The 25,000-nt window shown below is 39.7% G+C and overlaps 1 protein-coding gene and 1 non-coding gene across 2 annotated transcripts in view; one reads left to right on the forward strand and one right to left on the reverse strand.

The window, feature by feature from the left end:
• Positions 1-4,120: 4,120 nt before the first annotated feature.
• On the forward strand, positions 4,121-4,227 carry LOC122179476. Its single transcript, XR_006178707.1, has one exon. It is a non-coding gene; the product is annotated as a U6 spliceosomal RNA (small nuclear RNA).
• A 17,191-nt stretch (positions 4,228-21,418) lies between these two features.
• SALL3 (spalt like transcription factor 3) overlaps positions 21,419-25,000 on the reverse strand; it is a 19,555-nt gene continuing 15,973 nt past the window's right edge. The window contains exons 2-4 of the mRNA XM_042870002.1: positions 23,370-25,000; positions 22,813-23,153; positions 21,419-21,850 (exon numbers count right to left, since the gene is read on the reverse strand). The exon at positions 23,370-25,000 is cut by the window's right edge and continues 1,303 nt beyond it. Coding sequence (XP_042725936.1) covers positions 21,419-21,850; positions 22,813-23,153; positions 23,370-25,000 — 2,404 coding nt within the window. The remainder of the gene's footprint in view (positions 21,851-22,812; positions 23,154-23,369) is intronic.

The following is a 25,000-nucleotide window of genomic DNA, read 5'->3' on the forward strand; positions in this document are numbered from 1 at the left end:
GGCCAGGATAGCTGGCAAATGATGTAAACACGTTGGCAAGCACTTTTCTGCTTCTTCGGTATCCTTGGTTGAATCCCATGTGGCCCTGCAGATTTGTGAGTGTCCAGGAGGAGTGGCAGGTTGCTAACTGTTTCCTCCTGAATTGTTTTTGGGTTTTTTTTTTTGCTCCCCATTGCTGTCTTCCAGTTCAGGCGGTTGAGTACCCTGAGGATAACTGTCCTGACAAAGACAGAAGCAGAGAATTCAAGACAGAAACATGGAAGGCTGTAGTCGATGATGTCATATGTAGAGCAATGTTTGCTTTCTCTCCCACTAAAACCTCTTAATCAGAGCTGTTACATCATGGAAACAATTTTAGGTCCAGTTAACCCTACTGAAGAAGGTCACCACTGTTGCCAGATTGCCTTGTGTTTGCACTAATCTTTTGTTGGTGTCCTTAGGACTCTTTCAAGTCATTAACACATGGGTTATAGACAACTGTACTACATTTAAATGACCATGTGCATGCAGACATATACCTGAATAGAGGTTACAAACAGGAATTACAGTTGATTTCTGTCCTTCAGATGGTCTAGTTTCTTAATTTTTTTTCTAACTTCTGTTTCAGATAACTACAATTGACCAATGATGCGGTGATGTAAGAGGTGCCCCCTACAACACCTATGATATTTTTCCTTCTATTCCTGCTTGAATGATGTCATTGCCTTACAATTTTTTTTTCTAAATCTATTTTTTTTTAATTAAACAAGAAGAATGGCAATCTGAGTATCACAAAACAAAATATACCTACTGTGTTTTATATGAAAATTTTTATTTTGCAGTTTGCAGCTGCAGCAGAAAATGTTCTAAGAGGTTTTTTTTGTTTGTTTGTTTATTCATTTCTGCATTCCTGAAAATACCGTGATCTGACTTTCACTGATCTTATGCAAACATGCTTGTTTTGTCAGGAGTTAAAAGCTGTCCATATGCCTATTGCCTTCTATCTGAAGTCTGGCTGAGCAGTGAACTGCGCAAGAAAAAACAATATATTGAAATATCTGTTTCACAGCCATGAACATCTGTCTCCTCTTCAAAAGTAACACAGTGTAATCTGGATATATATTCCCAGAGTGGAACTTTGGTAATTCAGATTAGAAGCAATTCTTGATGTTTTAAGGAGCCTGTTTATTACAAAAACAATTACACAACCCACCAGCACAGTACACAGAAAGGGAGAAGTAGAAGTTTATTTAGCAGGAAACCTCCTGGCAGATGCTAGCACAACTGGGGCAGCTAAATTGGCTTGTATCAATAACTCTTTCAGCCAGCTTGTAAAAATCCTTCTGGGCCTAAGCCCCTGCATATTCACACTTACTAACTGATATTTCATGTGTGGCTTAAGAATGCTGGCATACTCTTTATCCCCAAAGCTTTTTTATCATTCATAATTGCTCTTGATCGCCTTTTCTCCTAGATAGGAAATTTCTAGATCTGAAAACATCTGTGTTTTCAGTCCTGTTTCCCAAGTGAGTGACTTTTGACCAGTGCACTACACCATCATTTCTTTCTTTGGGCTGAGTTGCTAGACATCAGCATTGATACATCTGCAGGTTTAAATATAAGAACTGTGAGTTTAATATTTTTGCACACTGACAGGAAGGCCTCTTACTTTTGTTATGCATCCTTTGGTCACGACCTCCATATCCCATTCACACAGAGGCAGATCGCTACCTTAATTTCCAGTATGGTTACATTCAAATTGTTGCATTGCCTTTGGATGCTTTATTTCACAGCCATTTTCTGTGAGCTTTATAGCCAGATAGAAAGCTTTGCTCTACACTTTATTATTATTTTTTTATTCTAAAAATTCTATTTTTCACTTTAAATTCTAATACTGAAGAATTGATGTAAATATAGTTCATGTATTTTTGAAAACCCTGTATTGTTTTCAGAGCATGCATCCTATAGTCAGTACATTTAAAAGAAACCTGTCTTGCGTCAGCAATTAAAAATAAGAATTTATATATATATATTTATTCCCATTTAAAGTACACCATTTGTTTCAGCCCTGATATATTCATCATGATAAATATTTTGCAATTAATACAGTAAAAATTTATTACAGAGGAGACCAAATCTTGCTTAGTTATAAGTGCAAATAGCCTATTAGTCTTAAGTGCAATTTTAAAGCTGCTGCTGAGAAGAAACTTGAACTGTACATAATTTTCTGCAAGATAATTTTCCACTGTTAAGAAGTGTAAAATAGCAATTTGTTTCCTGAACATTAATAAAAAGGTACTGGATAAAAGTTCCTTGGAATCTCTATTCATCCTTAAACTACCCTTTTGTTTGGTAATGATGTTTGCCAGTGGTGCCTTTAAACATATAAAATCTGGTGGGGCTTCCTTGCTGCCCTAAAGCAAAACATCTCATTTAGCACGGCTTCAGTTATGTCACTGTAGTGATTTATTTATTTTAATTATTTATATTATTTCACATTTCATTTTAAAAATAAGCAGGATATTATTTCCATGAATTTGCAACCATAATCATCCAGCCAGTGGAAGGTAAATTACTAAATGTTACTTTTCCTCTGCTTGATGTTTTTTTTTTCAAGATGCCAATTTCAACCTCAGATATTCTATATTACCTAAACACTTAGTATGAAGAGCAGGAAAAATCCTGTCCCAAGACAACTCGTCCCAGGATTACAAATGTTACTCTGTGAATACATTAAATAGCTGCCATTTTTTTTCTATCTCAAAGACTCAAACAAGTCCTTGGTTTCAAGGAAATCACAAAGCTGAGGCAAGCAGAAGCGCAGGAAGTTCGAACACACCAAGAGAAGCAAGTATTTAGGATTTTTTTCTTTCTCTCTTGAACATGATTAAGGATTGGAGGGCTGAACTTGCTTCTTTCTACAGTCTCTGTGTGAGCTCCAGCAGGCTTTGCCAACTCAGTAGCTCTAAGACAAATGTGGGAGGAAGTGGAGGAAGAAGAAAAGCCATCAGTACCGTGCAAGTAGACACAGCAAAGAAAAAGAGTGAGACAGGGCTGCACGGGGACACAAGTTTATTCTATGGAAGGCGAAGAAGAGTAAACAGCAGCTACAAAAATAAGGAGCAAAAGGATCTGATAGGAAAGAAGAATAAGAGTGACCATAGTAAAGTCTAACATATTTTCAGTAGTGCTTAGATGTGATGTGATTCAAACAAAACCTGAGAAGCTTAAGCAGACATAAACATAGGCAAGAAGATTCAGTTTAAAAATCAAGTAAATAATTGCCGTTCAGAAAAAAGTACGTAGAAGATGAAATAGCAGAATGAATGCAACACTTGTGGGCTATTTTCTCTGAGCAGCACTGCTGTATTAATGGCTGCCAGGATAACTCAAATTCAAAACCTTTCATTCTCAATACAATATCACAGAATCACAGAATCACAGAATGGCCTGCGTTGGAAAGGACCTCAAGGATCATAAATCTCCAACCCCTTGTCACATGCAGGGCCACCAACCTCCACATTTAATACCAGACCAGGCTGCCCAGGGCCCCATCCAACCTGGCCTTGAACACCTCCAGGGATGGACGGGGCATCCACAACCTCTCTGGGCAGCTGTTCCAGCACCTCACCACTCATAGTAAAGAACTTCCCCCTGACATCCAACCTAAATCTTCCCTCTCTCAACTTCAAACCATTTCCCCTTGTCCTGCAGTTATCAACGCTTTCAAAGAGTTGATTCCCCTCCTGTTTGTAAGCTCCCTTTGGGTACTGAAAGGCTGCAATGAGGTCACCCCACAGCCTTATTTTTCCAGGCTGAACAAGCCCAGCTCCCTCAGCCTGTCTTCATAAGACAGGCTCCTGATCATCTTTGTGGCTCTCCTTTGGACCCTCTCCAACAGCTGGTGAATGGATTTAAAGGCAGCTGGCAACTCTGGTCATGAGTTGTGTTCCCCAGGGGTTGGTGTTGGAGCCTGTCCTGTTCAATATTTTTGTTGACCTGGATGACAAGATTGAGTGCATTCTCAGTAAGTTTGCAGATGACAGCAAGTTGGGAGAAAATGATGAACTGCCCAGAACTAGGAAGGCCTTACAGAGGTATCTGGACAAACTGGATAAGTGGACCTAAGCCATTGGGTGAAGTGCTTGCTTCAGCAGCACCTTTACTAAAATTGGAACAATACAGAGAAGATTAGCATGGCCCCTGTGCAGGGATAACATGCAAATCTGTGACACATTCTATATTTTTTGAGGAAGTTTTTCCCCCAGAGGGTGGTGAGGCACTGGCACAGGTTGCCCAAGGAGGTTGTGGATGCCCCATCCCTGGAGGCATTCAAGGCCAGGCTGGATGTGGCTCTGTGCAGCCTGGTCTGGTGACCTTGCACATAGCAGGGGGGTCAAAACTAGATGATGCTTATGATCCTTTTCAACACAGGCCATTCCATGATGCTATGATTATAAGTTCAACAAGATCAAATGCCGAGTCCTGCACTTTGGCCACAGCAGCCCCAAGCAACTGTGGGCTACAGAGTTGGGCCGGAGAGGCAGGAAGACTGTGGAAGAAATGGACCTGGGGGTGTTGTTTGACGCTAAGAGCAACATAAGCCAGCAGCGTGCCCAGGTGGCCAGGAAGGCCAACGGCATCCTGGCTTGTGTAAGAAATAGTGTTGCCAGCAGGAGCAGGGAAATGATCAGTGGAGAGGCTACACCTCAAGTACTATGCTCAGTTTTGGGTCACTTGTTACAAGAAAGACACTGAGACCCTGAAGCATGTCCAGAGGAAGGTAAGAAAGCTGGTGAAGAGTTTGGAGCACAGGTTTTCTGAGGAATGGCTGAAAGAACTAGGATTGTTTTGTGTGGAGAAGAGGAGGCTCAGGGGAGACGTTATTGCTCTCTACAACTGTCTGAAGGGGGGGGTGCAGCAAGGCTGGGGTAAGCCTCATCTCCCAGGTAACTAGTGATAGGATGAGAGGGAATGGCTTCAAGTTACACAAGGGGAGATTCAGCTTGGATGTTAGGAAAAATTTCTTCTCCGAAAGACTGGTCAGGTATTGGAATGGGGTACCCAGGGAGACACCATTTCTGGAGGTTCAAGAACCATTTAGATGTACTGAGACATGATTCAGTGTGGAAGTATTGGTGATAGATGGACAGTTGGACTGGATGATCCTGGAGGTCTTTTTCAGCATTGATGATTCTATGATTCTGTATGCTCCCGGCTGTGCTTTTTACCATCTCTGAGGGCTGGATTAAGCTTATCATTTTTTCTGTATGATGTAACGCTCTTTGAGAAACTAATTTGGTATCTGTAGTTGGTATTGCAGTCATCACTGTACTTTGGGAACTGTATCTTGGAAACTATTAATGATTTCACTCTTTGTCTCCTTGGGGAGCCACGCTATGTGGGAGAAAAACGTGAAATGTTCAAACCAACATGTTCCTATTACTATGCCCGCATAACGTGCTTCGGGTTTTGTTTAAGGTTAAACAACCTATTTCTAAATATCCTTCAGGGATCTTCCCTGAGGTCAAATAGTTATGAGTGGCCAAGAGTGTGGGGTGGTATAGGCAGGTACCACGAACAGTGAGCCATTGTTTCAGAACTTCACTTCTAAACAACTGCAAAATCCTGAAAAACTCATGACATATTTGGAAAAGTTGTGCTGTCACCCCGGCAATGCTAGAGAGGGACAAATCACTGCAGCATGTTGGGGTTTGGCCCATGCCTACAGAGGCCTGTTCAACACTAATCAGCACTCTCAAGGGAAAGAGATCTTTGGATTTGATGACGGTGCAGTAGGCCCTGCAATTGCTCCAACCACTGCTACAGGCCTTGCAGTTTAATCAGAGAACCAATCTGTGCCAGTATCAGTCACACCTGTACTCAAGTGCTGGAATAATGAAGCCAGTAACCTGGACTTAGTGGGAAGTGAAGTCAGGCAACAGGGATCTCTTTCTAGGGAAAGAGGGCATTGACAAAGCAATTGGAAAAGGGACACCAACCTTCACCCTATAAAGATGATTCTTGTAAGCCATGAAAGAAAGGTGTCCCATCAAGGAAGATCTGACATGTCAGACAGGCAAGTGGAATATCATGAAGAAAGGTATTCAGTAACTGAGGAAATTGGATGTGATGTACAAAATCGACTTGGATGTGAATAATGACCTGTTATCCCAAGATTCAGATGACGTCAGATGCTCACAGTCTTTGTGAATGAAATTTGTACAGGGTGCACCATCATTGTGTGCCAACACACTGATGGCAATGGTCTGGAAAGATAATGAAAAACGGTGGATGAAGTGACTAGCCTACTTCTACAATAGGCAGAAAATCTCTTTTCCTTCCTACAGGCCTGTGCCTCAGTGGAGAAATTGTCCTGGTAGTCCCAGGAATTCAAAGACAATGTGCCCTACTCTCCATCCGGGTGGACCAATGTCTCAAGTATTAGAATTAAGTATTCCTCTGTCCGAGAAAGAATATTCAGTGGGTACACACCATGTGTCACCCTTTGGTTTTACCTACATGACCACGGAGAGGACATGGGGAATTGGGATGGAAAACCAACCTCAGTCCTAGAGGCACGGTTATGTCAATTGTAAGGAAGAACAATTGAAAAAGGGGGTTCTTCCAATAAAATGGCCACTACCGTTTCCGATGGACAGTCTCTCAGATGGAGAAGATGGTCTGATTCTATTTCTGAGGTTGATGATGAGAGTAGGAATTTGCCGCTAATTGACTCTGCTGGGTCAGGAGAGAAAGGGTGGCAAGGATAGAAGCAAGGAAAAATCCTATCTGGCAAAGATCTGCATCAGCAGGCCATAGGCTGCTTTTGTGGTTTAGATCTGTGTGACGACCAGATGGTCAAATCTACCACTTGCTTTTGACTCTGATACAGCAATACTTACTGCCATAGCTAAGCCTCACCTCAGGCCTACAAGACAGCAAGTCTCTCAGTAGTTCCAGAACACAAGCACATTGCTGTGGGCTGTGGTGCAGTGGTGATACGGTTTGAGGAGTCTGCATTCTCATGATCTGCTGTCTTTTTTTCCTGTGATATCCTGTTAAGATGCAATTACAGAGGTAAGAGCATGGGAACGTATATATGTTCTAAAAGAAAGCCGCATCCTTGAAGTTATGATATTGCCACCTGAAATACTTCTCTTTGGAATGGAAGGAAAGAAGGTTGTATCTTAGTTATCTCTCAAAGTAACCTGGAATCCAAAATGCAAGTAGCTATCCCTAGGGTCCCCTCATGATTCCTGATACTGGTGCTGTAGCCAAAGCACTTCCTCCTTCCAAATGTTACAATAAGTCTGCATCTTTCAATTTACATTTTCACACATTCACATTTCAGGAGGCGTGAGACAAATACGTAGACCTAAGGCTGAGTCCCTTGCACTGAATGTCTACAGAAAAATCCCAAACCATGGGCTTTACTTCAGCTCAAGCTGCTGCAAAGTCCAGTGAGTTTGTAGGACATTTGTTTTCCAGCACACCCACCCTTCCTGTGAGAACTCAGAGGTACAGTACTTTACCAGTTTTAACCATCGTGGCCTCTCCCAATCAAGATAGTTTTATCATTAAAATTTCTTCACATCGTGGGACATCTGTGTGACTTCCAAGTGCAGAAATTACTTTTGAGAATGGAGTACAGCCCTTTGCATCTTTGACCAAATTCTGACAGCTAAGGTCCAGCACTGTGCAAGAACAAGCTAGATTTTTTGTTACATAAAATAAAAGCTGCCATACTTTTTATTTAACTAGGGTATCAGTTCAATTCCTAAGAGTAGTTGTAATAGAATCAAGTTACATTGTCAGTATGATAAAAGGTATCACATCATTACTTTGTCCTTTTTACCTTATTCATTCACAGATTGAAGTTTCCTGGATTTCTGTCAAAAGAATTGGTCTTTTAAGAATAGAAAAGACCAATGTCATCTTTATACAGTTTGGGAATTCATCTCGAGTAGACCAGAGATTAACAATATCAGTGATAATTGAGTCAAAGGCGTCTGTGGAGTACACTAACAACAAAATAGACCAAGGAACAAAAGGCAGGTAATTCAACAGCACACAACTACTGAATAATCATTTTAACCTTACTAAGGGTCAGGATGGTGAATAAAATAAATAAAAAATGAATGCATTTAAAGAAAGGTGGAGGGGAGGAACAACAACATACAAAGAGGGAACCGGGCAATTGTGAAGAAATATGTGTACGAAACGGAAAATGTACAGCTGTTAACAGGATAGAAAAATCAATTTTACACCATATAAAGAGGTACATTTACATCATTATGATTATGTTGGGAAAGGATTAGAATTTCACTTTCTTCAAAGCATTATTGCAATGTGTCATATGATTCTTCCTTATCTGATGATCATGATGATGCCTAAAGAATAGCACCTCTCAAGCATCACTGTTCAGTAACAGACCACCTTGTCTCCCTGAGCTGCCAGATCTCATGTCTTTGTTTTCCATAGGTAGATTTAATTAAATCAGCAGAACTGGAGCTATAAAGTCTTGCAAACAGTAGGAGTAACTAAAGAGGAAAAAACAAGTGGGGGAAGAGAGTAGAAAATGCACATGGACTCAGAGATTTAATGGCATAAGATCAGCAGATCAGTCCTAATACTGGCATAAGCAAGTGGTACAAAAGAAACCCAGAGAGCTGAATTCGGATGTTGGTGGCAGAGGAAAACATGAGCCATCATTATATAAGTGTTTATAAGTGTCCAATATAAGTGTTTCAGAAATCGGATAGCTTTTTTTTTAATTATTATTTGTTCTTTAAATACAACTTAAAAAACGTTAATTATTTTTTAATCATAATTTTAAAACGTTTTGATTTGAATATAATTACAAAAGATGCTTGCACATGTGCAAGAGTAGCACTGGCCAATATCCATAAGTAAATCCATCCTATCAGCCCAGACTAGAACACTTTGATTTGCTTTCAGCCCTTTTAATTTCCCAGCCCTTCCCTGCATGCTTTCCCAGAAGGGAAGAGCAACCACAGGAATAATAGCTCCAACACCAACTAATTCAGACCTGGGGAGTCACAGATGTAATGGTTGTGAGCCTCTCCTCACTTCCTACTCTCTCCTTTGCTAGTATGCATGTGATGGCTTTTGCACAAACTTCAGTGACTGCACTTGCTGAGAAAAGCTCTGCAGGAATCAAAGAGTTTGTTGCTTTATCAGAACAGCTATTTTGAATTGTATCTGGCAATATATAGAAACCAAATGCAGCTACAGGTTCAATTATAGTCTGTTCTGCCTGGGAAGCAGGTCTATGAGAGTGAATAGCGAGGCTCTCCATCAACTGCATTTCCTGATTAGTTTCAAGTACTGTCAGGGATTCAGAAAAGAGCCTGGAGGCAGTTAACTGTAATGAGCTACATATTAGAAGAAATACATTCACCTCCACCCAAGCGCAGGCAATATCGACTAATAGAGAATTATACTCTTTACCATTTCCACCTGTTTACAACCTCAGATCTCCACCAGAACTATTTTCTCTAGGACATATGTTAGCTTTCCTCCTATCCTACTTTCCTCACATGATTCAGACGTGGGGAATTGCAGAGGTTTGAGACAGTGTGGAAACAGTCTTCTCATTACTGGCAGATTTGTACGCTGGCTGAACAAATGAGGGCAGACAGCATCTGCTGGAGCTTGTAGTGGCCTAAGTAAACTGCACTGCTGTGCGTATACTGAAGGTCACAAGGCTTGTCATCTCTGCGTCACATCTGACTCATTCCTGCCCTTCTCCCCACCTCAGATTTTTATCTCAGAAAAACTAAATTTTATTTGAATAAGAGCTACAGCAAGATTTTAAATAGAAAAAAAAAAAAAAAAAAAAGCAAAAGCACCCTTAGAGGAGCTAGAGAAAACAAAACAGTTTTGCATTCATTTCTCTCTGACTTCTAGGTGGGTACATCAGTTTGATAACTCAGATGTTGGAAGCTCTGCTGAGTTCCTCTACATCTCTAGGAATTTTTTTCCAGCCTTTCTGAGATGTAGGTGTTTCCCAATCATTCCTTCAGTCTTTCGGCCTCTCTAAAAAGCAAGCTGAGCAGATCCATACTGGCTCTGCTGTACTCCGTCAGCCTGCCCATCCTAAGCTCTTTCCCTGAGTGTTCAGCAGCTCTTCAGAAGAACTTCCCCCAAGAAGTCCACCGAGATTCTTCACAGAAAATAAAGCCAATGTACAACAAACCTGTCAAATGCAGCTCTTGCCACTGTCACAGCAACAGCTGAGACTAGAAGTAGGGCCAATTTTGTGAGACTTGTACATAGAAAATGGGAGCAGTCTGCAGAAGAGGTATGTGCACTAAGTAATTTTTCTGATGTCTTACATTCTTTGTTGACATCCTATAAAAAGATAATTTATCCTACATTTTTAATAGCCTGGATATATCTGCATCATTTCTCTGTATCATGCTTCTATTCCTTCTTCCCTTCGCTTTCTTCTGTATCCCTCTGCGCATTATTTTTGTCTGCTGCTTAATTTATTCTGAGCTGTGGTCAGTTTTTCAGCAGGGCTGTTGACATCAGTTTATGCCAGCTTTTGCTATAAATTTAAACCACCTTTTCTGATCACTTTAGTACTAAGATTTTAGTAAAGGACTAAAATCCCAAACTGTCTGAGAGAAAAACTTATGCTCCCAGAACCTACATATTAACCACAAGAAGAATGTATAATGTGGATTCATGGAAATACGAACATCATCCATGGACACAAGTTAGTTTGTGGAAGTTTGTTTCCATAGAATCAGAGAAAATCTCGAGTCGGAAGGGATGCATAAAGATCATTGAGTCCCACTCCTGGTCTATAGAGGACCAATTAAAAAACAAACTATACTTCTGAGAGCATCGTCCAAATGCTTCTTAAACTCCAGCAAACTTGGTGCTGTGACCACTGCCCCGGAGATCCTGTTCCAGTGGCCAGTCACCCTCTGGTGAAGAACCTTTTCCTAATACCCAGCCTGACCTGGCTCTCTGCTGTTCCTCTGGGTCCTGTTGCTGGCATCACAGTGCCTGCCCCTCTGCTCCCCTTGTGAGGAAGCTGTAGGCTGCCATAAGGCTTCCACTGAGCCTCCTGTTCTCTGGGCTGAACAAAACAAACGATCTCAGCTGGTCCTCATACATCTTGGTCTCTAGATTCTTCGCCATCTCTGTGGACGTCCCTTGAACACTCCCTAATTGTTTATTCCTTATGTTTTGATGCTCAGAACTGCTCATAATGCCTGAGCAGTTCTGAGACTGCACTGGTGCAGAGCAAAGCAGGACAATCTCTTTGCTCACCCAGCTGGCCCTTTTGTTTGTCAGGTCATGTTGCTTACTCATATTCAACTTGCCATCAGAGACCTTCCAGTTTCCTTTCCATGGAGCTGCTCTCCAGCCTCTCTCCTGCAGTCCTTACATATATCCAGGTTTGTCCATTCCCACGTGCAGAATCCAGCACTTGCTCTTGTTTTGTTTCAGAACAGAGAACAAGTGATCAAACAGGAGGTCATTCAGTGGGCGTACATCATTTAAAGGCATACACTGAAATAAAAAATGAGAAAATCCTACCCCTTTCAGCTGAGTGTAAGAATGGAAACAGTACATCAACTGATACCTGAAAGGATTAAAACATCATGTTCTTCTCATTTCTGTGCAGACAAACAGTTTATGCAACAGCTTGTTATTCAGTAATGCATACTGTGAACAGAAAAGTACCAGTTGTCAAGGTACAAAACAAAATGCAAAAAAGCCAGTTATTGGCGTAAAGATAGTAAAAGTCAAATGTAAGCTGTGGAAAGCTAACCCCAGGTTAATGAACAGAAATATAGATGAGTTAAAAACAAAACAAAAATTCTATAGTGGAATCAGTAAGGATTTTTTTCTGCTTTCTGATACGTTGTTAAGGTCTTGCTCTTGCACTGTGAATTTAGCTCAGTGGTTAGATGTGATATGACTCCAGGTTTCCAGTGCAATGGACAAGTTCTCACCCTTTCAGACAGTGGATATTATATCATCCCAGATTCCCTGAAATCTGCTTTTAGCTCTGATTTAGCCTAAGTTTTCATTTAAACAGTCATTATAATTTTTTGAAATAGGCTTTTAATCTTGAAAGATTATTCTCTCAAAAATGAGAAGCGTCCCTATGTTTTACAAGACAGGTTACTCAGGAAGATTGCACTTGAAGTAGAAAGTGAGAAGAGCAGTCCCACTGGACTATAGAGCCAAAGATTTGTTGACATTTTTTGCAAAGTATTATCCTTTTAAAAAATGTACCTGCCGTACCTTTATACTCAGTTCAGCTGTCTGTGGTTAGGTCAGTGAATTGGTAAATAAAAGCGTTTATTAATTATTTTTAGGCAGAAATGGAAGATAAATTGATTTTCTTCCATGCTAATGTTCTGTAAGACTGAATATCCCCAAAGAGTTTTTAAATGGAGGTTGTTGTCTTACTAACTTGCACACCATGCTTCTTATTTTACTTTTTTTTTGATTGAAACCTTGGTAAAGAACTACTTAAACCCTGGGAGTTGCTATGCATAACTGTAGGCCAGCATGTGCCAAATATGACACAGCACGAAGTCTTTTGTTGTCATCCAGCATACTGTGTTAAGCAATTGGCAAGCCTCTTCTCCTCGTACCTCCCAGGACTTTTGTTATTGAATTGCTACATAGTGTATCTTAGCCTAATTGAACTCATTATTTAGGAGACTACACAAGTATTCAGGAAATATTATTCCTGAATAACCATGTGTATATGGAAAAAGAATTACCTAGATAACATAGTTAGATTTAAAAATGAATAAACATGTCCTAAAAGATGTTTTGCCATCTTCACTGGATCTTGGGGTACCTCTTAGAAAATCTGCAAGAAGAAATTTGTCACACAAGAGAGTTGGTGGAGTAAACCCATCTTCATGACAAGAGAACTATGAAACCACAGGAGCATGACAAGAGAACTATGGAACCATATCAGAAAAGTCAGTTTCCTAACAGTAAAAGAGAAAGATGCTGGAAAGAGCAATCCAGTATGGAATTCATTCCAAAGACTTTAAAAAGTGAGATACCTAAAAATGTGCTGGAAAAAGACAATATAAAAGCACATTTTCATCTTCAGTATAGAAAAGCTTATCCTTGCACACTTTGCAATCATCCCAGACCAACTGGAGCCAGGGCAGGAGGGTGAGGACATCATCAGCCCAGGTGAGATTTAGAGTACTGTGTGGGCTGGAGATCAATCCCAGTACTGACTTTTGTTCTAACACTTCCTTTTTCAAGGGAGTGAGAGTCTGTGTTGGTATGGATGCTACTTTTGCTGGGCCACGTAGACCCTAGAATGAGTGCAGATCTGTTACATGCAGTGGTATAGACATGCCTTATATATAACATATTTTCTCCAACTTGTACTGTTGATTATAAGAGGCAAAATGCACTAAGATTTGTGAAACAGTGGTCTTTTAGCCAGTAATGACCTTTTAATATAAAGCAAAATTGGTTTATTACTTGTTACAATTCACTTGTTGCACAGAAAAAAAAATTGACCACAAGTTAAATGTAATTTGGAAGCAGGTTTTTGGGAAAACTGATACGTGGCCATTTAAGAAAAGTGTGGAAAACCAAGATCAGTGTGAAAGAGTCTCTAGTTATAAAGGACTTAAGAATGGAACTACTTATATGTATAATAGGCTCAGAGTTGGGGCTAAAAAGCTTGAACACATCAATATGTGAGTGTGCAGTACTCCCAACCAGACAAGCACTTTGATTTTTAATTTCAGGATGCTGGATGTTGCTATGGTTATTCTTGTGCAGAATCTTCTACTCAATAGAGCCAGAAGGAAAAACTGATTGGAATTAGATGGAGGTGTGAATAGGGACAAGACGACTGGGTCCCAAAATTCAAAAAGACATCAATTTGAACATACTGTAGGAAAGATGTGTTGCTGTAAATCCAAACTGTCTTAAAGATGAAGAGCATGATCATTACAGAAATGCAATGAAACCGCAGAAGTGAGATGCATCACGATGCACCATTGCAGAGGAAACATTGGTGAACTTCTTCATGAAGGAAGTGGGGTGGAGGAATAAGAAAGATGTCCCCAGCTATCAGTCTCATTGGTAATAATCTACCATTGGGCTGGTATGCAGGTATTGTGATAGGATGCTTGATAACATTTATGAAAATATCCTTCCAATGAGTAATACTGCTTGGCACATGCCATTAATTTACTTAGAGGAAACTGGAGCATTTGGCCACTCAGTGTAAACAAAGTACCACAGTCTGGCCCAGACTGTTCTCAAAAGATGGAATAGGTGTCATTTAAATAACACCAGATACATTAACAACTGTTTGAAGATTCAGCTGAATTTTCTTCTGAGCAAATTTCCAAAACGCATAGGGAACTTTATTCTTCTACCCATTATGTACATTGGCTAATACCTTAGATTCCCTGCTGGTTTCAGCAAACTTGTTTGGAATTGGATGATGGTAGACTAAAAGCTACATGAAGGACTAAATTCTAATTATTAAGTGGTCTAGAAAGATTTGTTGGGATGTGTCCTTTAGTGGAATACAGGCAGATGAAAAGGCAAGGCCCAATCGTATGTTACCTACAAAACTCTTACCTGAAAAGTTGTGCTCACCACTGCTTGAGATGAGTGTTTCCAACTGTTCTTAACTAGAATGTTTAAAAAAGAAAAAATCTAACTCAAACCTCCTAGATCAGACACATTCTTCATTATAAAGTGATGGAAAACAAACGGAACCGTGCCTCTCTCTTCTTTTATGTGCACATTTTATTTGCTGCAAACAGCAGGTAATGGTATAGGAATACCAGTATAGATAGACATCTTACTCTCTATCACCGGGCTATCTTTAATACAGTACTTATTTTAGTGTGCCTGTAGGTCCTATAGGAAGTGCACATTGTGGCAGAACAAGTATCAACAGAGTGAAAAAACTGGCAGAGATGCAGATATAATCATGTTGAACTGGCAACCAGAACGGCGTGATGGAGAGATGTCAGTAATCAGTAGAAGTGAAAGAACGAGAGGTTTGCCCATCACCACTTCTACCTTTACTCCATGAGATGCCTCAGTGAAATCAGTAGCTAACATCATTAAGGATGCCTCAAATAAATCTAAAGGAAAATTTCCCTGAAACTCAAAGAAAAAAGACAAGAGTATCCATAGAATTAATTGAGCTAATATATTTAACACATGAAACATTTTCTAAGAGATTCTTCTGCATACCACTGTAAATCAGATAATTATGAATTCGTGCGTCTAAAAAAATATTAAATATCGTTTGCCAATCTGGGAAACAAATTACTTTCTTTTCAACATCCAAATGATAGCAAGCATTATCTTTGGAATTATATAATTATTTATTTTAACATACTTATATACAGAGAGTGTCTCATCCTGATATAATAGTTTACTTCAACATAAACTAAGTAAAGATTTTTATGATGTAATGAAGCCTTTTTAACACATTTGTGACTTAGAAACTTTCCTCATACGCCTACAGGAGTATGATCATAGTAATGATATGTCTTTTGCTATCATGATATCCAGTTTGCCTTTAATGAGGGCCAGCACCATTGAGTGATGTTTTAATTGCATCTGAGATGGATAACGCTTGAACAAAATACTCAACACACATTTTGAAATTAAGCAGCTAAAAAGGTTTCAAACATACATGTTTATAAGTACATGTATATTATATACTTGTGTATAATAATATATACACACACATTTATTTTAACGTTTAGCTTTAATAGCAAAAGGTACAGTAGAATTCCACTGATAGCAAGATTTGACTCTAGATTATCCATAGAAAATTGGTGCTCTTTCTAGAAGAAAATCAATACAAGCTCAAAACAAAATGTGATACCAGATAACTGTCATTTGCAGTCAAAAACGGATAATCCATTTGAATACCTAAATAATTGAATGAGGCCCACTAGAGTAATCAAATAGATACTTGATAATGGAGAAACCCCACTGGAAAATGTTACTGAGTAAAATTTTGTATCAGTTTCATCTAGGTTGGTGTACAACATTTAGACAAGGCTCTCAGTCCTGACTGAAGCCTGCAGGTACTACTGGTGTACAAATAATAAATAATAGAACCTGTACTGTAAACTCTCTAAAATCAGCAGTAATACCAAGCATTTTCCATCTTTGAAACACTGTACAGACATAAAACTATTCCTCACAACACCCCTGTGAGGTAGGTACAAAAGTATTTTCCCGTCTTTACTGACAGTGCAACTCATCCCACTTCTACAAGGTGCTGGTCGACTCTGCAGAGGGAGTGCACTCCCAGATTCCCAGGGGCCCCAGGGTTATTTAACTGCCAGGTAGAACCAGAGTCTGATTAGAGACCTGCCCACTTCTCTGCAATGTGTCAGTGGCACAACGCAAAGCTTTTGGCTTTCAGGTTTGTCACTTTGCCAACCGATCGAGCCGTTCTGCCTTCTGAAAAAATAAAATACTATGCGCTGGAGCTGCACAAATCTTATTCTTTTAATTAATCTGCTGATACCTTTAGCATATGCAAAGGAAAAGCATTTGCGTGGTAGTGTGTATGTTGTGTTGCCAAAAGCAAGCTTTTCACATTTTTCTGCTTAATACATAGAAGTTTTTAGCTCTTTTACTCATTTATATGAGAAGGGACCGATTATTCACATGGCGTTCTCACATCAAATTCTACATTAAAGGGCACGGTCATGTTTTTCAGATTCAGATGTCATGACTTCCTTAATAATCTTGCAGTGTGTACTAAAATATACATATTATCTCTTCCCTCTTTTTAAAAATAAAGTCCACGATACTTTTGTCTAGACATACTTTCAATATACTACATAGCTAATCATTTGGAGTATCTCCATTGAAGGCCATGGAGTTTCCAGCGGTGTAACAGCAGGTGTGGTGAAGTTAGGATGAAAGTCTCCATTCTCCTGAATATCTGTACCAGCACACTAACAAACTTAACATCTTCATCTAAAGAAAAGTGTGAATGGCACGTTTCTTAGGGCATCCTGTGAGCTATACACATACCTGATCATATCACTGATTACTTCATTGTTCATTATCCTAGCATTACACACAGGTGTAAAAAAAAAAGAAAAAGAAAAAAAAAAAGGTACATCTTTTGACTTTAGCAGAATTAGAGAAAAAGGAAAAAAAAAACAACAACAACAACAACCAAAACCCACAGTATCTTCCAAATGGCAGAAGTACATGCAGAGAAGTAAATTAAAGTCAACAGAAATACAAAACAAATGCAGCCGTAGGAATGCAAAGTATTTGCCAAGACGGAAAGGACAAAATAGATGAAGGAATAGCTATTGTATTGAGGGCTAATACACACACAGAGAAAAAAGGGGGAAAAAAAAACAAACACAAACAGGTAAAAAAGTAATTATGTCACTCATTTGTCATAAATACTCCATTTCTAATCACTTGTGGAAAAAAAATAAGAGTTTGAAAGCATTGCTGAAATTTTCACAATGTAAAATAACCCTCCCCACAAAATACCAAAACTTGCATCATTTTCTGATTACAGAATTCCTACATGGCTCTACTTTTAAACATCTGTAATTCAGCAGACTTTGACTATTTTTACCTGTGTAACACATTTATCTATTCAAATTCTTTAACGTCTTCCTATAAGAACAAAAATGCCCCACTGCTTATTTAAGGATAGATAGCATTGGTGGGGGAGGATGGGAAGGCAGAAAACTTTTCTCTGTGTTTTGAACAGTATTGTAACTATCAGAGCCCTCTCTTTTTTTGCACGTCAGGATTTCTCTCAGCAAGGCTCAGAGATGTGCACGCAGGGACGTAAGCACAAGCAAAAACCTGTTGTTGAATCACCAGAGGAAACTCGTACCTTCTCTGAGTAGACCTTATAGAACAGAGTATTTTCATAGCAAGGCTGCTAAAAGATAATTAAGTCAGATTTTTCTTTGCTTTTCTTTATTTTTTGTCCGTTTTAAATGCAGCAGGCATCCGTCACCAGATCATAGCAGCTTGAAGGCAGAGGTTTTTGCAGGAGATATTTAATCGTATGCCTATCCTCAAGAATGTAAAAGTTACATTTAAATTGGCATGAAAAAATAATTTGGTTAAAGTTAGGCATGCTTTGATGAATTGGGGTCTTGATAAAATAAAGAAAAAAGCCATAGGTTTTATTATACAGAATATGTCATTTGGAATGAATGGATGCGAGTTGTCAATTTGGTTCTTAATTTTGAATTTTTGGATTTGAACTTCTGACCAATTTGTTCTCAGATTTTATCATGCAGCACATAATGGATTTTAGGTAGATGTTTAAACAACGTGAAAATGAACCTTCTGCTGTAAACAGAGCATAAAAAGTGTGCAGAATGCAGTCAGTTTGAAGCAGTAGTACTTTCAAAGGCTGCTTTCCCTCCTCCAAGTTGTTTTTTGTTTGTTTGTTTGCTTTTTCCTTCTACTGTCTTGCATGAAATGCTCTGAGGATTTATTTTCATTGGAAAAGAGACTTGAATAATTCTACCCCTTTGCACCGCTAATATACATTAGAGCAGCATTTAAATACAAGGTGTCAACCTTATTCCAGTTTTCAGATGCAACGATTAGAAGCCATTGACACCAATCTACCACAAGTGACCTCATTCTCGTTATCTCACAGTTATTAGAATAATCAAGGAACGCAATTCAGAAATAATATTACATCCTGCATTTTATTCAACTCCATATGACAAAAATAGTAACCTAGACTAAGACATCCATTTCAATCAGTAGGTGTGTCAAGCCAACAAGATTCAATAATAAAAAATATTGGATCTAAGTAACAATTCCCAGCTGGTTCAGGGAGGCTCCTAGCCCTACATGGTATCACAGTATAAAAATAGTGTCTCTCTTCACCATGCAGAGAGGAATGACCTAACCCTGAATACAAAATGGGCTCAGTCTTACTGTACCATCATCAACCATCTTATTTACAACACTTTACATCTTTCATCTTTTTTTTTCTTTTTCTTTTTTTTTTCCCCCCTTTTCATTTCTTTTATTTTTTAAACCTTTTTTTTTTTTTTTTTTTTTTTTTTTAATTTTTTAAATTTTTTTTTTTTTTTTTTTTTTTTTTTAAGTTATACACATCCTTTAGGGAATAAAGATAACACTACATGGTACCAAATACTAACAGAAAAACTCACACCAAAAATGACACAGATAAATAAAAACATTCAATTGCTGAAATGCAGCAACATTAAGCCACCTCAGTTTTCTTTTTCAAAATGCTTGGAAACACCCCTAACCACTCACACACTGTGGCAAAAGAAAGATGTTATGTTGTAGAGGCATTATAGATACATAATTTTGTTTATATATAGATATGTATATCTATATATCTATCTCATCATTGTAAAAAATGGAGACGTATAGTTCATTGCTCATTTCCAGTAGAAACAAACAGCTAGTAAGTCTTTGAAACTCTTTGCACTCCATTACACGATGGCAGAAACAGACCATCCTCTTACAGTAAGCTTTTGTTGTGTAAGAAAGATTGTCTTATTTTTTCAGTCTCAAATGAGAAGACCTCACTGTCTGATTCACTCCGCAGGGGCATAAAACTCCTTGTGCTGTTACCCAGCTACCCATAACGTCCCTCAAGCAATTCTGCTGGACAGAAGTTCATAGTGTCAGACTCCACCACGCTTGTAATGCACAAAAATGAGGTAGTACACAAAATGTTTACTGTTCAAGTTTTGATCAAGCCCCAGTCTTCTCAGCATCCCCAGCCTGACTTATGAGTGGAACCATTCCCTTTATTTACTCAGTGTAATTGAAAGAATGCAACCAACATAAAATTATATTCGATTAATCAGAGTATATTGTGCTTCAGAGCGATCTGAGAAGATAATCAGTGAGAGTTGGAAATAAACACATAACATACTACAGCTCGTGCTGCCCTAAAGTTAGTTTTTTTTTCCCCGCATTATTAGGCAGTCAACATCTTTCTGGTGGGTGTGTGTGAAAGATAGAACAGATCACAGTAAAATTAAACCTACGCAATGTTCTCTGTCATCTATCCTAGACTTGTATTAATATCACACTCCTAAGATAAATGCATCAGAATTCTGCTGGGGGTGGTCACGCTTTTAAGTGGGCTTTGTAGGAAAGTTAAATGAATCATTTCAATTTAAGAAATGGCAGGCCCATTTTTCCTAAGGATCTGACAGTTCTCTGCAGCTTTTCTGCTTAGTTAAGAGAGCTCTCATTGTTTGACCTTAAAACAAAACCAGAAAGTGTAACAGGGCTTCCCCCGTTATTCCTTAAGTCAAAGTACTATTTATAAAATAGTTTACATCTTAGTTCAGTTTCAAATTATAGACAAACCTCCCTAATACAAAATACTAAAAGTGCAATAGTATAAATTAAGAGTTTGCAACCACATTATACAAACATTACCTTTTTATTGTACAGCTTTGATAACATGAAGTATTTACTCACAACAGTTTATTACGTTGTGAATAATTTATGGTGCTAAGGTTTGTCTGTAACTTGTTTTCCAATCATTGAGCTAAAGTCCACACTACATTTTTTTTTTTTTTTTTCATTTAATAGAACAACTGTCCACATAGCAGCTACAAATACTTAAATTAAAAAAAAAAGTTTGTTACTGACAGGTACTTGCACATGAAAAGCATGCTATCTTTCCCAATAAAACTTCACAATTTTGTCTGCATTAAAATAAACCACTTATTTATAGTAAAACAAGACTTGCTTTAAAAAAAAAAAAGAAAAAGAAAAAGGGAGAGAGAGAGAGAGAAAAGAAAAGAAAAAGAAAGGTCACATAACCAGATGTATTTTGCAGTACAAGAGCTTCATTTAAATTTGGGGCTAGTATATTGTCTGTTACCCGCATAGTCTTAACATTATAAATACTACAGACAAGGATACTGTAATAATACACAGCATTGGGGTACTAAATCACTTATTTGAGATTAAGATTCCTAAAAACATAGTCCAAGTTGCTAACTAATTTGAACAAAACCAGCAAGTGTGACAGAATGCCATAGCGAAGCCCCCTCTCTCAGTTGATATTAAGGTTTCTAAGAAGAAAGTGGACGTAGACTAGCCTCTTTCTGTTTCTAATGAAGTTATCCAATGGTTTTTTTTGTTTGTTTGTTTCTGTTAAATTAAATGGTTTCACAGTTCTCAATAACAGTCAAACTCACTGTTGAAAGAAGTACCATGCAGATCTTGCAAGACAACTTTTCAGCAGCCACAAAGTTGGGTATTTCTGCTACAGGTAAAATTTTAAGGGGAACCTATGCATTTAGGTCAGGAAACTAATGCTTAACTTCAAAAGCTGTACATGGAACAGGACAAGTGTTGCGTTGAGTAGTGGTCCAACAGTTATTCGTAACGAATGCTTTTAATTTATGCCAATCTCTTTATTATCCTCAATAAATCTGGTGAATGGACGACTGGCTCCAGTTTCAGAACTTGCTTTGTCCAAACCAACAATGGGAGGGCTGCTGCCTGTGCGAGCTTTGTCCATGCCACTGGTAAGGTTGCTTAGAGGTGGGATGGCACCTCCACCAAGACTTACTGGGAGCTGGGGAATGCCTCCGTTCTGTATGACAGAAATCTCATTGTTCTTCATGGCAAGTCCATTTGTGATAGCTGCAGCATATTGGTTCCAAAAACTGGGGTCAACGTTCATGGCTCGAGCTGCCAAATCCTTCTGGAACATTTCAGAGAACTTCAGTGCATCACCACCCAGCAAAGCCATGGGGTTTTCCACGGAGAGGCGACGGCCACGGCGTGCAGGTGCATTATTCCACATGTGCGTTCCCATGTGAACCTGCAATGCAAATGGGACAAGAAACACCCTCACATTAGCACCTTCCAGATGAGTGGCTGGGCTGAGCCCCTTGCTTTTAAAAAAGGTCTTTTAATTCTGGTTTTAAAAAAAGTCTTTTAGTTCACATTGGAAACAAATCAATTCCAGTTAAGACACGGTTCTAAGGCCTGGTCAAGCTGTGCAAAGGAAAATCCAGCTCCGTAATAATCTTTCAGTGTAACCAAAAGAACAAAGCATATGCATCCTTTTAGGTTTGGACAGTCTCGTATGCAAGCTGGAAATTCTTCATGGTGAAGATTACCAAGTGCTTTTACTCATACTAGGAGATGGCATTTTTTCTGCCCTTTCCCTTTCAACATCTTTTCTCTTAATATTTTATCTCACATCAAATGCATCAATCGTTTTGCTAAATATAATATTAAAAACAGGAACTTCAGGACAGTTAAAAGTGTATTCCCCAGGCTGTGTCCTGGTGGTTAACCAGACTGTGGGAATAGGAGGCACGAGTCCTGCAGTGACCTGCTGTAAATCAGTGGGAAACTGCTTTCTAGTCCGCAGTGCCCTCAAAGCAGAACAGAAACTGGAAATCTGTGACAGGCACACTAGTTGCTGAGATAGTTCTGCATTTCTGGTTTAGAGTGAGCTTATTTTTCAGTGCTGTTCCACAAGAACTGCCAGAGCATGCATACCAGCTGACTGTCTGTACATCATGATTGTCAGACAAAACACACTGCGTACGTGTGCATACACTCAGAAGCAGTTTTAAAGAGCACATCCTTGCACAGCCTCTTTTCGGTCCCTATCTTTAACACAGGAGAAGCATGAAACACACCGGCATACAACGAGCCTTGAATCTCCCTTTTTTCCTGTTTCTGGGACACACATTCAGCCCTAAAATCGGCCAATTTCAAGTACAGTACCTCAATCCCCCCAAGCCTTTACAGTTGCATTTGGCCTCTTACCTTAAGATTCCCCTTTGTGGTAAAAGCTCTACCACAGATTGTGCAACCAAACGGTTTTTCACCAGTATGGGTGCGCTCGTGTATCTGCAGTGCGCTTGCTGAGGAGAAGGTCTTCCCACAAGACTGACAGTTGTGCTGCTTGGGAGTGCGGCGAGGGGGGGGTGCCAGCATGGGGGTGATCCCCGGACTCATCACTGTCTGTGGTGCAGCAGGAACCTGGATTCCAGCTGGAAGCGAGGGAACCTCACCCAAAGAGATCGGCTTGCTGTGACCATTCACTTCCATTTTGATCATGGTAGGCGCTGTACTGGTGACCAGGCTAGGAGTACTTTGGCTGGGACCTAGAGTAAAGTTGGGTTCAAATAACTGAGAAGGCAGCTCTTTTAATTTGTGCGTCAGTAAGTGCTGTTTTAAATTACCCATAGTGGAACACCCACGATTGCAGACTGTACAAACAAATGGACGTTCTTTAGTATGGCTGCGGTAGTGAATTTCCAATGCACTCTTACAAGCAAAAGGCTTGCCACAGATATTACAAACAGTACTTTTAAACTTACCACGTTCTCTGTTCAGGAACAGCAGGCTAAAAGGAGCCTCCTCTTTGATGACCGGTCTTCCAGGGTTGGTGGATGTCAGATCTAACGCGCCTCCATTTTCAGTTGCAGGTGGTGGGCTGTCTGGTTTTTCAGTCTTTAATTGTATTTCTTGTGGTTCTTCCTGGTTGCTGAGACCTGGGGACTTTGATCTAAAACTTTCACTGTTACTATTTACAGGAGACAAAGCTTGCATGGAGGAAGAAGACTCTGACATTGCAGGGCTGCCTGCACTCTGGCTTTCGAGATCACCAACAGCCGATGAGGAGTCATTGCTCAAATGGTCACTTTCCCCTGATCCATTTTCTATGGATTTTAAACTGGTCAGCTGCTGACAGTTCATGACAGAATCAATCATTTTCATTTGATTCTCCAAAGCAGCGATACTGGAGATCACAGAAGGCGGTGAGGAAGGACATGACCCAGAGTAAGAGATAAGGGGTTTTGCTGAGTCGCTTGCCATGTCCTTTAACTCTGGGTCCTCTTCCATAGAATTTTCATCAATGTCATCATCGAAGTTGCTCAACGTGTCAATGTTCTTCTCGTCATAGGAGAGTTCTGAGTCCATGGCATCCTGGAAGCCCTCTGGTAATGGCGTGTTAGGAATCTGCCCACCCATATGCATACGAATATGCTGCTGAAGAACAACTGCATTTGTAAATTTCTTCTGACAAATGGGACATGAGTGCTGTACTCTAAGTGGTGGCTTTGCTCGATGAACTCCAAAATGCGTTTTTAGATTGCCTTTGGTAGTAAAGGCACGTCCACAAATTTTGCATTTAAATGGTCTTTCTCCTGTATGTGTTCTGTAATGCATCTTGAGAGCACTCTGACAACTAAGCACACGGTGACAAATGACGCATTGATTTGGATCTGTCATCTTCTTATCAATGTTCTCTACTAGCTGCTGTAGTTTTGAGGTTTCTGATGTTTGCATAGAATCTAGCAGACCACCAAATGGAAACTTTGCCTTAAACTGGTCAGACATAGTTGGAAGCACAGGGTTTGGGAGGCTTGTCGAAACACTGCTGTCCGTAACAATGGTTGGAATTGAAGACGTGGAAGCTGTGGAAACTTGTCCACTTACAGAATGGTCCCCAAGCCGCGTACTTGTGGGAGGCAGACTGATGGGTTCTGCCTTGGTCAGGGACGAGCTGCTCTGAACGGGCTGCGGGGATTCAGCAGACACTGGGACACCTGACTCAGATGTGTTGAGGCTTGGAGATAAGGAAGTGCATTCGCTGGAAGCAGGAGAAGGCCTCTGAGGTGACCTGCTCATGGGAGTGATGCTTGGAGAATCTCCGTAACTGTTCACACCAGGGATCGTGGGGGGCAGCTGGAGCCCAATGGAAGTTGGAATGGTCGGCAGAACAGGTTTGCTGTCTAACCACGTTGTGACAGGCTTTTCAGGGGGCAGCGACATCCCGTATGGGATACCAGAACAAGTGGGCACATTATCGAGGTATTCTGGAACAGGATAGGGATTCATCTGAATGTGGGGATATTTCTCTTTATGCCTCTGAAAATGTACTTTCAGGTTGCCTTTTGTGGAAAAGCGATTTCCACATATGTTGCATTTAAAAGGTCTTTCCCCT

Source organism: Lagopus leucura, unplaced genomic scaffold (genome assembly GCF_019238085.1).
Source record: "Lagopus leucura isolate 7727_CA_CO unplaced genomic scaffold, USGS_WTPT01 Super-Scaffold_100002, whole genome shotgun sequence".
Classification (NCBI taxonomy): Eukaryota; Metazoa; Chordata; class Aves; order Galliformes; family Phasianidae; genus Lagopus; species Lagopus leucura.